Raw genomic sequence first — 13,423 nt, forward strand, 5'->3', positions numbered from 1 at the left:
TTTTAAAGACACAAACGTGTGTTCCCAGGTCCAATCACCTACGTTAGTTCACGAGACTGCTGTGTATTGTCACACGTGTGTGTCCCCTACAAGCGGTTGTGCGTTTGCGTCCTTTACTGTACAGCGCCGTATAGAGTACACGAGTGCAGAATCTGTGTCAAGCGAGGTCTGCAAGAGGATGGACCTCACTAAACTCCTTGCTCTGCGACAATACTCATTCTGATACTAACGAAGGCCTGACAGAAGGGAGGCCCAAAGGAAGGATAGAGAGAGACAAAAGGAAGAAGTAACTGAAGAACTGGAGAGATTCATGACTCAGGAAATGGCAAGGGGATTTTCTTTATTTGAGGAGGCACTGTTGGCTGCTGAGGCACAGGACCCGATGCAGAACAGTCCAGCAAGGTTGCGGCGGCTGTTCAGAAAGCAATCCGGTGCTTCTGTGTCATGAGAAAAAAAGAGCTACTACTCAGACATCACTGGATTGTTTTCCAAGAGGGTAGATAGAACTGAATCAGCTAGGAACAAGGCATCTGTGCCATCAACGTCAGGCATGAGTGAAGCTGCAGGTTGCCCTCCATGTCCTATTGCTGATGACCCTTCAGCTCTGCCATCTCCCACCTCCTCTCTCTCCTCCAGTCAGTGACTCTTCTTACCTGTTTGCTTGATGCCAGCCCCTGCATGCCAGCTATTGTACCATGCTACTGTACTTTTCAAGGTGCTGTAAGATTAAAAATGTCTTATTTTCTGTATGTATTATTTGTGTGAAAAGTATTATAAAGTTACTACAGTACAGTACTACATAGCCAATTGCTGGCTGGGTACCTTCTTTGCTCTCACTTTTGGCATTGAGGAAAAATCTGCCCTATTTTATACTGTCCCCAAACATGGAACCAGGGCTCTGTATCACCATTTATGTGTCTAGTTTCATATGCTTTCAAGAGGACCATCACATTTCCCATTTGACCCGGGCATTTGGGATGTGTTGTTGGGGTGTTTCTGGGGGTTGGCTTACACCTCCAGAATTACGTGGGGTGGCTGCAGCAGGAGTGTGAAGTCAGACTGAGGCTGGAGCCCTGCCTAATCCTCTCATTAGCTGCGCGGCCTTGGGCAAGCAGGTTAACCCCCTGGAGAACAGACTTCCGAATCACTAAGACGGGGATTGTGCTACCCTCCTCACGCCTGGGAGGATTAAAAAGGATGGCATTAGTAAAACCACCTTGCCTCAACAGATAGCTATTAGCACACTGCCTGCCATGTCAGGGGCTACCTGGAAAGGGGGGATTTGGGAGAAGGTCTCCAGGTACTGGTGGAGTTGAGGAGGTGTCTTCTGGGGTGCAAAGGCTGCCCTGGGACATGGATCTGTTCTGATTCCATGACTGGAATACTGGATTTTTTTTTTTTTTTTTTTAAGAAAATTCAAGGAGAATTTGTAAAGGTGAATCACTGTGGGAGAAACTTCAAAACTGTCTCAGAACTGCATTCCTATCACCCACCCTCCCAATAAAGGGCACTACTGAATTCAAGATGTATGTATCAGTCCCCTCCTAAGTCCCAGGAGTAGAAATGATACCTATGCTTGATATCTCTGCTACTTGAACTGGTCCAGAGCGTGAGGCACAAAAGCAAAGGCCTCCCAGTTTGTTTTAAGAAGTTAATAATGCTGTATGACCCTTACACATACAGATGCAACAGTCTTATAAAATAACATTAGTAAATCAGGTCCAACAGCATGTGAAAGAATAATACATTGGGACCAAGCAGGACCTATTCCAGGAATGCCAGGCAGGGTCAATGTTTAGAAATCTGTGACTACAAATTGCATTAGTAGGCAGCAAACAAATATTTCAATCAACTTCATGGCTGCATTTATGATGAGACAACTGTATGGACACAGAAAAATATCTGAAGAGCATATACCACATGTTTACATGGATGGTCCCCGTGGGGCAGGAGCAAAGTGATAAGAAGGAGGCCAACTTTCACTTACCACTTCACATACTTGTGAACTGCTTCAATTTTTTAGAGTATTAATAAAAAGTATTTTAAGGTACATATTAATTTTCATCAATAAAAAAATTAAAATCCTTGGGACTTCCCTGCTAGTCCAATAGGTAGGACTCAGTGCTTTTAGTGCTGAGGGCCCAGGTTCAATCCCTGGTCAGGGAACCAAGATCCCACAAGCCACGTGGCATAACCGAAAAAAAAACTTTAAAAATCCTTAGTCAAACATAAACAAAAGGATACTCTCTATCTCAAATCAACACCCAACATTAAACTTAAATGACAAAGTAAACATTCCCATGTAAGTGGGGTTCCTAACCATCACCACTGGGGCCTCCCTGGTGGCTCAGCAGTAAAGAATCTACCTGCAATGCAGGAGACACAGGTTCAATCCTTGGGTCAGGAAGACCTCCTGGAGAAGGAAATGGCGACCCACTCCAGTATCCTTGCCTGGGAAATCCGATACAGTAGCCTGGCGGGCTACAGTCCATGGGGTCGTGAAAGAGTCAGATGTGACTTAGTAACTAAACACCACCACCAGCATCACCATGATTATATAACATTTCCCCCATGCGTGCCAGTCAATGTAATTAGTCAGCAAAATAAAATAGTGTGCTTAAACTTTAGAGAGGAGGAGGCAAATTATTATTTGCTGGAAAACCAAGAATAACCAGTTTAAAAACTATGTGAATGAGAAAGAGCTCAATAGCTCTTCTATGCAATAGTTTTATCAGTATTCACCTATTCAAAAATACTATATAAAAAAGATCTGATTCACAATACAATCCCCCAAAAAACTCAAAACAACTACACATAAAATAATATGAAATGCGTACAAAGAAAACCATGGAACTTTACCAAAGGATGTAAAATCGTTAAGGAGTTAGGTAACATTCCTGATTGGAAAGGCTTATTACTATAAGGATGGCAATCTTCTCTTCATATTCCTATAAAATGAATACAGTCTTAATTGAAATCTGCAAAATATTTGAGAACTTGTCAGCCTGATTCAAAAGTCTGTTCAGAAGAATAAATGTAGAAGAGTTGTGGGGAGACCTTGAAAAAAGAGTAATTGGGCAGATATTTGCCCCATTGGATGTGAAAACTGCTTAAAGCTACAATAAATAAAACCGTATGGAACAGACACTGGTATAGAAGAGGCAACCCAAATACAGTATAAATGAGATTAGTCCATGACAAACAGCATTTGAAATTACTGAGGAGAAGATGAATTCTTCTCAAAGTCACAGATGGGTTGGTGGTCCACACTCATGACTAGCTTTCATGTAATGTTTTAAAATTTAGTTGATAACACTTACAAATTAAACTTACATGACAAACCTTGATTCCCTGATCACACTGTGGCTTGATTTCCCCAAGGTCACAACCAGCTGGGGCTTAGGAAGAGCTTTTCTGCAGATCCTGGTCCTAAAACATTCCCAGCAGGGTACACAGGTTCATTTCATTGCAGTGCATGTTGGCCCAGGCAGGCAACAAAGTTTGAGACCCTTGGGATATTCAGTAAATGATTTGGGGACAGAAGACAAGAAAGACATAACAGCGAGTGTGATTGAGGAAGCAGGGAAATGGGGACTCAGGCGTGGCTGCTAGAGAGCGATTAGAAATAAAAATCAAAAGCCTGAAAAACGTCCACATCTTTTGATCCAGAAATCTCTTAGAAATGTACCCTAAGGAAATAATCCCAGCAGTGTGGGTTACACGTCAAGGTGTCCCAAGAATGTTCCCTATGGTGCTAATTGTAACAGTGAAACTTTGCAAACCTGTATGTCCAACTAAATGAACTGAAGAGGTGGTGAGATCATTTTTTAAATCTTATCTATCTTCACAAGTCGCCTAAAAGGAAAAGAAATTTAAAGCAGATTACAGAACAACCTGATCAAAATTTCCAATAAACACACACACAAAGGGAAACTACCTGCACACTATGTACCTAAAGGTCAAATACATCAAAACGCTAATAGCTGCTGTTCCTGGGCGGCAGGACTGCAGATAATCTTTTGTTCTCTCATGATCGGCTTTATTTTCTAATTTTCTACCATCATCTCATAGCACAGGTGAAGTAAAAATTAAAAGTAATTAAAATAAATTATGCAGAGTTTTTAAATTGTTGAGAAAATACAACAGAAGATGAAGTAACCCATAGGCAAGCACCCCAGGTGCCAGCTGGGTCTCCGTGCTCAGGAGCACAGGCTAACGAGGCTGGGGGAGCCCCCAAGGCAAAGAAGGTGGCTGAAGGTGGGGCTGCCCAGTCAGGCTCAGCATCGGGGTGGAACAGCTGTGCCCCGGGGAGCAACTGGATCCACTCTGGAGTCAGGGGGTGTTGTGTATGTGAGTAGGGAGGAGTGGGGGAGGTGAGAATTCCCCAATGGGTATCTGAGACTCGGTATCACTGACCCGAGGCTGCCAGAGAGCTTGGTCCCGAGCTGCAAAGAACCTACCGCTCACGTTTCCTCCTCACCATCTGGTCGCTACTCAGGGTGCAGCTCACCCAGAAACCCATCCAGGTGGGGGTGGGGATACAGCCCTGGCAGGCCCCTGAAGCCCTGGCAGCAGGACGCCTGTGATCTGGTCCCCACTGTGTGGCACCTGCTGTGTCTCAGTTGCCACCTCTGCGGCGTGGGGATGAGAGTGCCCCCGGCCCTGTTTTTCCATGGGCCCCAGTGGCTGGGGGGCAGGGCGACAGCGTAGTTCAGCGTAACACAGGCTGCTTGGAGGGCCCTGGGCCCGGGGCCTGGCTCTGCCGCTGGCCTGGCTTGGTGTTGCCGGCCAGGGCCTCTCCGCGCCCTCTCTGGGCTCGGGCCCTCAGTCGTCCCACCTGGACCTGAGATGTGAACAGCGTGGACAGGGCGCGCCTGGCAGGGGTGGTCAGTCACACCGGCTCTTGCCGGGGCTGAGAGAGAGGCTGAAGAAAAGTCAGGGGACTGAAACTGGAATTGAGCCATCGTGGCCACGCCTGGACAAGTAATCCCACACGCTGCCTGGCCTTACCGCCCTTCCTGAGGGTGGACGGGTAGGCAACAAAACTCTAAGCAGCCTGTGTTATGCTGAACGACGCTGTCACCCCTGCCTTCCCTTCCACTGGGGCCCATGGAAAAACAGGGCCGGGGGCACTCTCATCCCCATGCCGCAGAGGTGGCAACTGAGACACAGCAGGTGCCACACAGTGGGGACCAGATCACAGGGGTCCTGCTCCCAGGGCTTCACCCCTCCTCCACCCCACTCGACCAAACTTTGCAGAAAAAGCACCAGGTCTGGTCCCCCAAGAGTGCTAACACAGAAGTGAGGCCGGAAGGAATCAGAACGAGCAGACAGCGGGGGACTCAGCGAGGGTGTCCAGCTACCAGAAAGGGTCCTTTCCCCACTTTGTGGATCCCGGGCCTGGGTTGAACTACAGAGGCTGGTATAGAAGGATGCAGAGCTGGGTGGGCCAGGGCTGTAGGGAGCCAGGAGACCCCCTACCCCTGCTCAGACCACCTACCTGCCTGGGACTGATCATCTGCCAAGAGATCAGGGTCCCCACACAAAAGCCTATCAGGTTGAATCCAATTCCTGGCCTGGCCTGTCAACCACCCTCTTCCCCCCGGCAACCCTGCTACTCTCAGTGAGACCCCTGTGGATGGGGAAGGTAGCAGGTCTGTGCCCTTGACCCCACTACTCCTAGCCTGGAATGTTCTCCCCTTGGCCAACCCTACCTATCCTTCATCCACACATTCTTCAAGTGCTTCCTGGTGCCGTGCCCAATGCCAGGCATGAGGAGCCTGTATCCTGAATGACTGCAAGTCTAGGGGGAAATGGGACCGGAGCCATGAGCCCACAGAGCCTGCTAAGTGACTTGCAAAAGCATTTGGGGGGAAGATAGCTGGGAGCTCACAGAGCAGATGACTCTGGAGTGGGTCCTGAAGGATGTGCAGGAACACAGCAGGGCAGCCTGTGCAAAGGCCTAGGGACAAGCTTTTGTTGCCTGAACAAAAATGGTGGTGGGCCTCACAGGACAAGCAACCTGGGCCTGGCATCTACAGAGGTGGGGGTGAGGATGGTGGGAGCTCCCTGCAACAGAGGATTAATGTGGTGAGGCTTAAATGAGGATCTGTGCCAAGAACTGTCATAGGTAAGAGGTGCCACTGGAAGGGCTGGGGTGACCACTGTGTGTGACAGTTCTGAGGACCATCTGTCCAGATGGGAACCCCAACCCACACATCATTCAAGCTACAGACCAAATTCCGTTATCAAAAAACATACCCTGGCATTCCTCCTCTCAGCCATGCTATGAGGAGAGGTATCATTACCTCCATTTTACAAAAGAATCAGAGGCTCAGCAAGGCTCCACGCTGGTCTGAGGCCAGAGCTGCGAAGTGGAGCCCAGGTTTCTGTTGATGCCAAGGGCTGCAGGTTTTTCCCCTGACCCTGTCTCTCCGAGGTGGTAGGAGTGGGTGTCCTCACCTACCCAGGGTACAAGCTGGAAAAGCAGCCTGGGCAAAGGAAGGGACAAGGGACACTGGGCAGAATGGTCATGGCAATGATAGACCACATCTCCCTTGGGTAGTGTAGACAGGATCGAGCCCAGCCTGCCCACTGACCTCCAGGGAAAGCGGTCCTGAGACCATGCTGGCTTTTAGTGCCACCTAACAGTCCAGGCAGGGGGGCCCGGTAAGGCCTGTGGGACCAGGTTTCCTGGCATTCTATGAGTCCTGCCCTCCATCTGGTCCTGGAGCTCTGAAGCTGCCAACAACCTTCATCTCTCCTGTCTAGGCCCACCCCACCCCCAAAGAAAGGGACTGTCCTGGAAAGAGATTCTCAGTGGACAGCTCAAAGGCAGTGAGGGCATCCTGCCATGCCCCTGACTTCTGGACCTCCCAGGAATGGAAGGACATCAGAGCCTGAGCGTGGGGGCTCTTAGGGATCCCTGTCTAATGACAAGGACCTCCTAGTCAGATAGGTTTCAGGGGGGCAGTGAAATAGCGAGCAGCCTAGAGTCAGAGGCCAGGTCTTCAGTCCCTGGCTGGGCGACTTTAGCCAAGCTGCTCAGCCCCATCTGTAAAGTGAGGATAAAAGGATTCTCCTGTTACAAGGGCACAGTGAGGATTAAATGAAAATGTTCCTGAAACCACCCACCATGGAGCCTGGCACGCACTCGGTAGACGTTCGATTCCTGGCAGAAGGATGTGGGCCAGTTCCTGAGTTCATACAGCAGCCCACACTAGGCTGCTGATGGAGGCGGAAAAGCTTATCTCCAGCTTGGGCGGCCCCTGCACACCCCACTGCCCTGCACCCCCCACCCCCAGGGTGGCCGGCCCCACCCCTACCCCTAGAGAGGTGAACAAGAGCCACACTTACTTGAGGATGTCCTTCTTATTGAAGAAGGTGCAGTCCTGTGGAAGGAAAACACGCATACAGTCGGCTGTATGGGCCTTGGGCTCCTTCCTTCCTCGCTCAGAGCCGCACAGGCACAGCCACCAGCCCTGCTGCCCGGGCCCATTGAGGGGAGCAGTCTCGTGGGGCCACCAACCGCCTCCTGAAACTTCTGACCTGAGCCAGGGAGCTGAGTGTCCAGCATGAGGGGCTGGGAGGCACACATCGGGGAGGGCATTTGGGTGGGGGAGCCGATGGAGAGTTCCAAGGTAGATGCCATTGATTTGAGGGGCCGGGGGATACCCTGCGGGAGAGGGGAGTGGCTGGGAGACGCTCAGGAGACCAAACAGGAGTGAGGACCGACAGGGCATCGCACTGCCCAGCTGCAGGGCCAACATCCACGTGGCAGCCTCCGAGGATGGTGCCGCGAGCAGTGGGTGGTGTGTGTCCTGAGTGGCCGTGGGCAGCAGCCCCCTGCTCAGAGGCTGAGAGTTTCAGGCACACAGACTGGGGAAGCCCCAGCATCTAACTGCATCTGTAGCCACAGGAACAGATGGGGCTAGAGAAGGCAGTGGAGAGGCTGGCCTGTGGGGGAGGAGGATGGTGGGCAGGGGCGAGCTGGCAGCATCTGGACGGAGGCTGGGGTGGAGGCTTCTCCAGGTAGGCATGGGGTCCCCCAGGTAGGCATGACTCAGGGTGGGGGCAGGACTCGGTCCAGAGGTCACTCAGATTGTAAACTCTTCTTGGGGGTTCTGCCTTTGTCTGGATAACCTGACCCCCAGTCACGCCTCCGTCCACAGCTCAGCCAGCCTGGTGATGACCGCTACTATGCCAGGCCTGGTGGGAAGTATGGAGGGGAAAAGGACCTAGCACTTCATAAAACGCCCAACCATGAAGGGCTTTTGTGCTTATCCCCTGCCGTCTGGCTCCTCTGCCTTGGCCTGTTGTTGGAGCATGAGGGAGCCCAGAGCCGGGGGGCCTCCTGGGCAAGCTGACCACAGCTGGCTCTGATGAGGGGCTCATGGCCACAGCCCAGGTGTGCAGACAGCCGGGCTTGCACCGGCTAAGGCCTGGAGCCCCGGGGCAACTATACAGCACATTGAGAAGGACCCAAGGAAGCAGGCCCACAGGAGCACATCTGGGGTTTCCAGTGGCACCTGAAGGAGAGCCAAAAAGGGAGGCTTGGTGGTAATTTCCAGGCCCCACTAGTCTGTCCTGAGCCACTTGCTGTTCTGCATGAGTTACACTAAGGCCCCTCACGCTGCCTGGCCCTTTTGAGAAACACAGGAGCTTCTGCCGGGGAGGTAAGGCTTTGCTTTCAGCGATGGCTCCTCTGTAGGGTCTAGAAGAGGCTCAGGCTAGGGAAGCAGTGTCCCCTCTGCACCCTACGTGGGCAGAGAATTCCCTGCCCCACAGGCCTAAGACTCAGACAGGATGGAAACCACGTGGGCTGATATTTCAGGAGCCCCCAGAAACCTGAAGCAGGCAGCAAAGGCCGCCCAGCTGGGTCTTCCAAGTACAGACTTCTCTCAGCCCCACGGCTGCTTCTACGGCCTGAAGCTGCCCAGCGAGAAGGGTTGGGGTGCTTCCAATCAGCACGGTGGGGGTGTCAGGGATGAATGTGGAAGAGGCCGGCTTCTGCTCTCTCTTCCCCTATCTTCTTCTCTTCCCCTCCCCTCCCCTCTCTTTTCTCCTCTCTCCAATCCCCCGGGTTGGAAAGGAAGTATCTGGGTCTTGATGTGTGAGTTTTATTGGCAACAGATGGGAAAGCTTCTCACATGACCCTAGTCCCTTACTGCAACTACTTCCATCTGTCCACATCAATGGTCCTCAAGATGTGGTTCCTGGACCAGCAACATCACCATCACCTGGGGACTTAGTGGAAATTTATATTCTTGGGCTTCTCTCCAGACCTACAATCAGCAACTTTGGGAGGGTGGGGCCCAGAAATCTGCATTTAGAAAAGTTTCTTCTCATGATGCTGATGCTTGCTAAAGCGTGAGGGCCTCTGCTCTAGAGCAGAATCACTTGGGGACTGCTTAACTCCCTGCGTCCTCTCCCATCACCACCAACAGACCCCAGATCAATTATGACAGAGTCCCTGAGGGTGGATCCGGGCACCAGCAGTTTTCAAAGTCATCAGGTGACTGCAACGTGCAGCTGAGAACCACACCACAACCAGTCCGTGATTATCACGGGCTGGTCAGTAGGCGCTCTGAATGTCCAGTTTTGTTTCATTCTCATCACTAGCATGCATGGGGCGGGGAGCAAGGCATTGCCTTCCCATTCTGTAGATGGGAAAACTGAGGTTCAGCAAAGTTGAAGAGCTTGCCCTAAGTCGCACACACAGACCAAGGGCTGGGCTGGAACTCAGGCATACGTGCTTCCTGACCACTGCCCGCCGACAGGAAACAGAGCCGCAGGCCACCCAGGCCAGTCCGACACCCACCTCTCCATCTCCTGCTTCCGCTGTGTATTCCCATACGATACACGGTGCATGCGCAATACAGGCGAGGGGATGAATGACCAGACTTTTCCACATAAACCTCCCTTCCACAGCAGTTACATTAGCAATTCACTGGCTGGGGAATATCTCACTGAAGGCATCGGCCCTGCCTCATCTAACCTTTCTCCTCTTTCTGAACATTTAGACACGGCCATTTCTAGGTTTTTACCATTACCATTAAAGCTGCCATGAACCTGCTCACGGAGTAATGTTTTGCTCTTCCGTCTGTTGACTGACTTCCCTGGAACTCACCCCAGGGAGGCAGCTCATGGAGGAGGAACACAGCAGGTGCCTTAAAAGCTTCTCAAGGCTCTGAGCAGTCTGGCAGCGGAAAAGGGTTAATAGTCAGATTCAACTTCTCATCTTGCTTTGGATCCTTAGGCAAATCAGTCTCCTTTTGGAACCTCAGTGTCTGCGTCTGTAAAATGGGATACTGCCTCTCTGAAAGGGGCAGTGAGAGAAGCAAAGAAGCTAAGGTGCAGGATACAGGCCACAGTTTATGGGGCTTCCCTCCCCATTTTGGACACTCCATCCAGTGTCCCATGTCCCAAAGGCATCCCTTCAGAGCCCACAGCTCTGTCTGCTCTCATCCTGAAGACAAAACAAAAACCCTGCCCACCTCCATCTGCTCAGCTACCCAGGGGGTTAGCTCTGCAGGACCTCTTCCTTATACTCCACTGAGAACAAATGTCACTGCTTGGCCCCTGCCAGTTCACAGGGATGGGTCTTCAGGGAAGAGTTCCAGCTCAGGTTAGGGTCACAAAGGGTAGTAGTGAGGGATGGAGGGGTGTAATTCAGGTGAGCTGGGCCCTTATGACTCTGGCAGCAGAAGGCAGGGCAGGCTGGGCTTTCATAGTAGAAGTGCAAATGTTAGGACAGTTAAGGCTGGAGTTCCTCCTCCAAGCCTCTATTCACGCTGCTCTCCCAATCTGGACTGCCTTCTCCACCTTGTCCAGCTTACCCAAATCCTTTCCATGTTCCAGAGCTCAACTCAGGAGTACTTTGTCCAGGTAGCCTCCCTGCTGGTCTACCTACGCCAGTGGTCCCGAGCCAAACCACAGCCAGTCCCAGCTGGAGTGGGTTCTCCATAGGGCTCTGCCAGTGCAAGCCTGGGCACCACCCAGCCGACCACCACACAGCTCAACTAATCCCCACAAAAACCCTTGTTACGAGCACAGCAGAGCTGTTTGAGAGCTGCAGACACTGAGACCCAGAGGACAGTGGCTTACTAAAGTGTACAGAACTATAGCCCCTCCATGACTTCAAGCCAGGACCTCAGAATCGCTGGAGTTCCTTCCCTTCCTTAGAGCTATGCTTTAACAAGTATTCGTCCAAACATCCATTCATTCAATGTTCTCCACTGCCTTTTCTGTACTTGAGCGGAGGACACACAGGAAATGGGGTGGAGAGTAAACACTGATAACTGGGTATAAACCATTCTGTGGCCACAAAAAGGACTGGGGGGAAGGCATCAGGGAGCCTGTCTCAGGAGGGTGAGGCCTAGCATGGACAGAAAGATGGGTCATACCGGGCTGCTGAAGAAGCGAGGGGAGGGCACCAGGAGAACAAGGCCAGAGGTGAAGCCATGCTTGGCTAGAAGCCCTTCGGTGTGCCTGGAACTTGGGGTGCTAGGGGAGGGGTGAAGAATGAGTCTGGAGGCTGGCTGATCCCAGACTAGGCCGGGGTGAGCTCTGCTCTGCACTCTGCTTATGCTATTATCCCAAGACACTGCGGAATTCCAGGGGGAGGAGAGGGTCACACCCATGTTTTAGAAAGATCCAGCACATCCTTGACCCTGCATTTCTGCTCCAGGCATGCACAACCGAGAGATGGACAGCTCCCTAGGGCCTCCCACAGCAGTAGAGGGTTGGATAATATGTGTACAGTGCAACTCTGGGCCCAGGAATTCTTTTTTAAAGAAAAACTTGCTTTACAATGGGGATGCATGCTGTGTCTGCTGAAAGAAAATGAGAAGGAGGGAAGGGAATGGAGTAAGAACCTGAGGGATTGTGGTAGCAGCGTGTGGATGGAAATTACATCTTCAGTTCACCTGAAACTGAGAGGCTTGGCCCCTTTCCGGCTGTGGAGATGGAGGAGGGGGTCCCCAGGTGAGCCCCCAAAGAGGCTGAGTCACAGGACTTGTTCTTGACTGAAAACATGGGCCACAGCAGAGCAAAGTGTCAGACAAGCTGGAGGAGCAGTGGAGGGTCCTGGGGAAGGCAGTGGGCCCTTGGCGGTTTGAGGAGTCAGGGTAGGGGGTTGGATCTGGAAGGCAGAGAGGTGGTCTAGGGAGACACCTGAACTTTGGGGGTCAGGACTGGGGAAGAGGGCAGGAAATGCTGGGGATCAGTTGGGGAGGGATGGCTGTTACTCGGGGTCACCCCCAGCGGCCCTGGCTGGCCCTGGCCGGTTGGAGAGTCTCAGAGAGGGAGACGCAGGGCTCTCGGGTTTCACAGCTCTCACTTTTCCCACCGAGCTCAGCCTCTGGCAAAGGATCAGAACCCAGCACTGATCCTGACTCCGAAGGGTAACTCAATGCCAGGCTGGACTGAGTGGGAACCCAGGTTCCCCACCCCCATGAGGGGACTCTTCTGAGCCTGGCCTACCTGCTTGCTTAGCCCCACCTGCAGGTCTTTACCCAAGCGGTCCCCTGGGCCTGGAAGGCCTCTTCCGGCCCTGATGAGCAAAATCCTACTGATCTTTCAAGGGTCTGTGCACGTGCTGTCTTATTTCCAGACCTACCATTCTAAGCAAAGCTCCCCTTCCCTCCCTCCCACTGCCCCCTAGGGCGCTCCCCTAGAGCACACTCACCGCCTGCCTCTTTGCAGGTGATGGTCTGTTTCTGCAGACAGCGAGGGCCTTAAGGACAAAGAGTACACACAGCCCCCGGCCCCAGTGAAGGACTGAGCCTTGAATTCACAAGTCAAATTCTTGTGTGAACTTTGACTGCGCAGGGTACTGACTGAATGGCTCCTCAGCCTTTGTTTACTCTCCTATAAAACAGGGCTAATAGTCCTGCTCTCAGTGATGATCAAATGACTTGATGCATAGAGAGCATTCATTGCAGCTCTAGGTACACCGAAGGCATTCCACCAATGTGGCGCCCCCCCTCCTTCTCAGGACCTCACGTGGAGCTGAGAAAGTACTGTTATTGACAACCAGCGCTTCCAGGAGCAAAAGGGGTGCCCACATCAGAGGACCCATACTTCAAGCTTGATTCTGAAATGTTCACGAAGGCAAGGGGCAGTCATGGAGACCCTGCTGGTGTTCATCTCCCCCAGTCATGCTTCACATAGGCTACAATACTGTCTAGGCCCCTCTCCTGGCAGAGCCTGGAAAGAAGCATCAGAGTTGGGCCTGGGAGGATAAGTGAGATCATCTGAAGACTGAGGAGCAGCATCCCAGAGAATGTGCAAAAAAGAAGCAGGAAAGAGCCCAGTGTGTCAGAGAAGGAGGATAGCTCTGCTGTGGCTGCAGTGCGCAGGGCAGCAAAAGAGCCTCAGCAGGCTGGCCAGGGGTCTGGGCAAGTCAGGGGGTTGTGCTCCA

At 52.0% G+C, this 13,423-nt stretch overlaps 1 protein-coding gene across 6 annotated transcripts in view; it reads right to left on the reverse strand.

Moving 5' to 3' along the window:
- CIB2 (calcium and integrin binding family member 2) overlaps positions 1-13,423 on the reverse strand; it is a 23,339-nt gene that overhangs the window by 9,003 nt on the left and 913 nt on the right. Inside the window, exons 2-4 of one of the 6 annotated variants that reach the window (XM_010843271.1) lie at positions 10,130-10,318; positions 7,357-7,391; positions 3,783-3,855 (exon numbers count right to left, since the gene is read on the reverse strand). The exons of 1 other annotated variant lie outside the window; for it this stretch is intronic. Coding sequence is in view for 2 of the 5 variants with exons in the window: in XM_010843270.1 (XP_010841572.1) it covers positions 7,357-7,391; positions 10,130-10,147 (53 nt within the window). In the remaining 3 variants the exon portion in view is untranslated. Of the gene's footprint in view, positions 1-3,782; positions 3,856-5,714; positions 5,776-7,356; positions 7,392-10,129; positions 10,319-13,423 lie in introns of those variants that run through there. 4 more of the 6 variants (XM_010843270.1, XM_010843272.1, XM_010843273.1 and 1 more) reach the window with 4 other exon arrangements.

Source organism: Bison bison, unplaced genomic scaffold (assembly GCF_000754665.1).
Source record: "Bison bison bison isolate TAMUID 2011002044 unplaced genomic scaffold, Bison_UMD1.0 scf7180017864181, whole genome shotgun sequence".
Classification (NCBI taxonomy): Eukaryota; Metazoa; Chordata; class Mammalia; order Artiodactyla; family Bovidae; genus Bison; species Bison bison.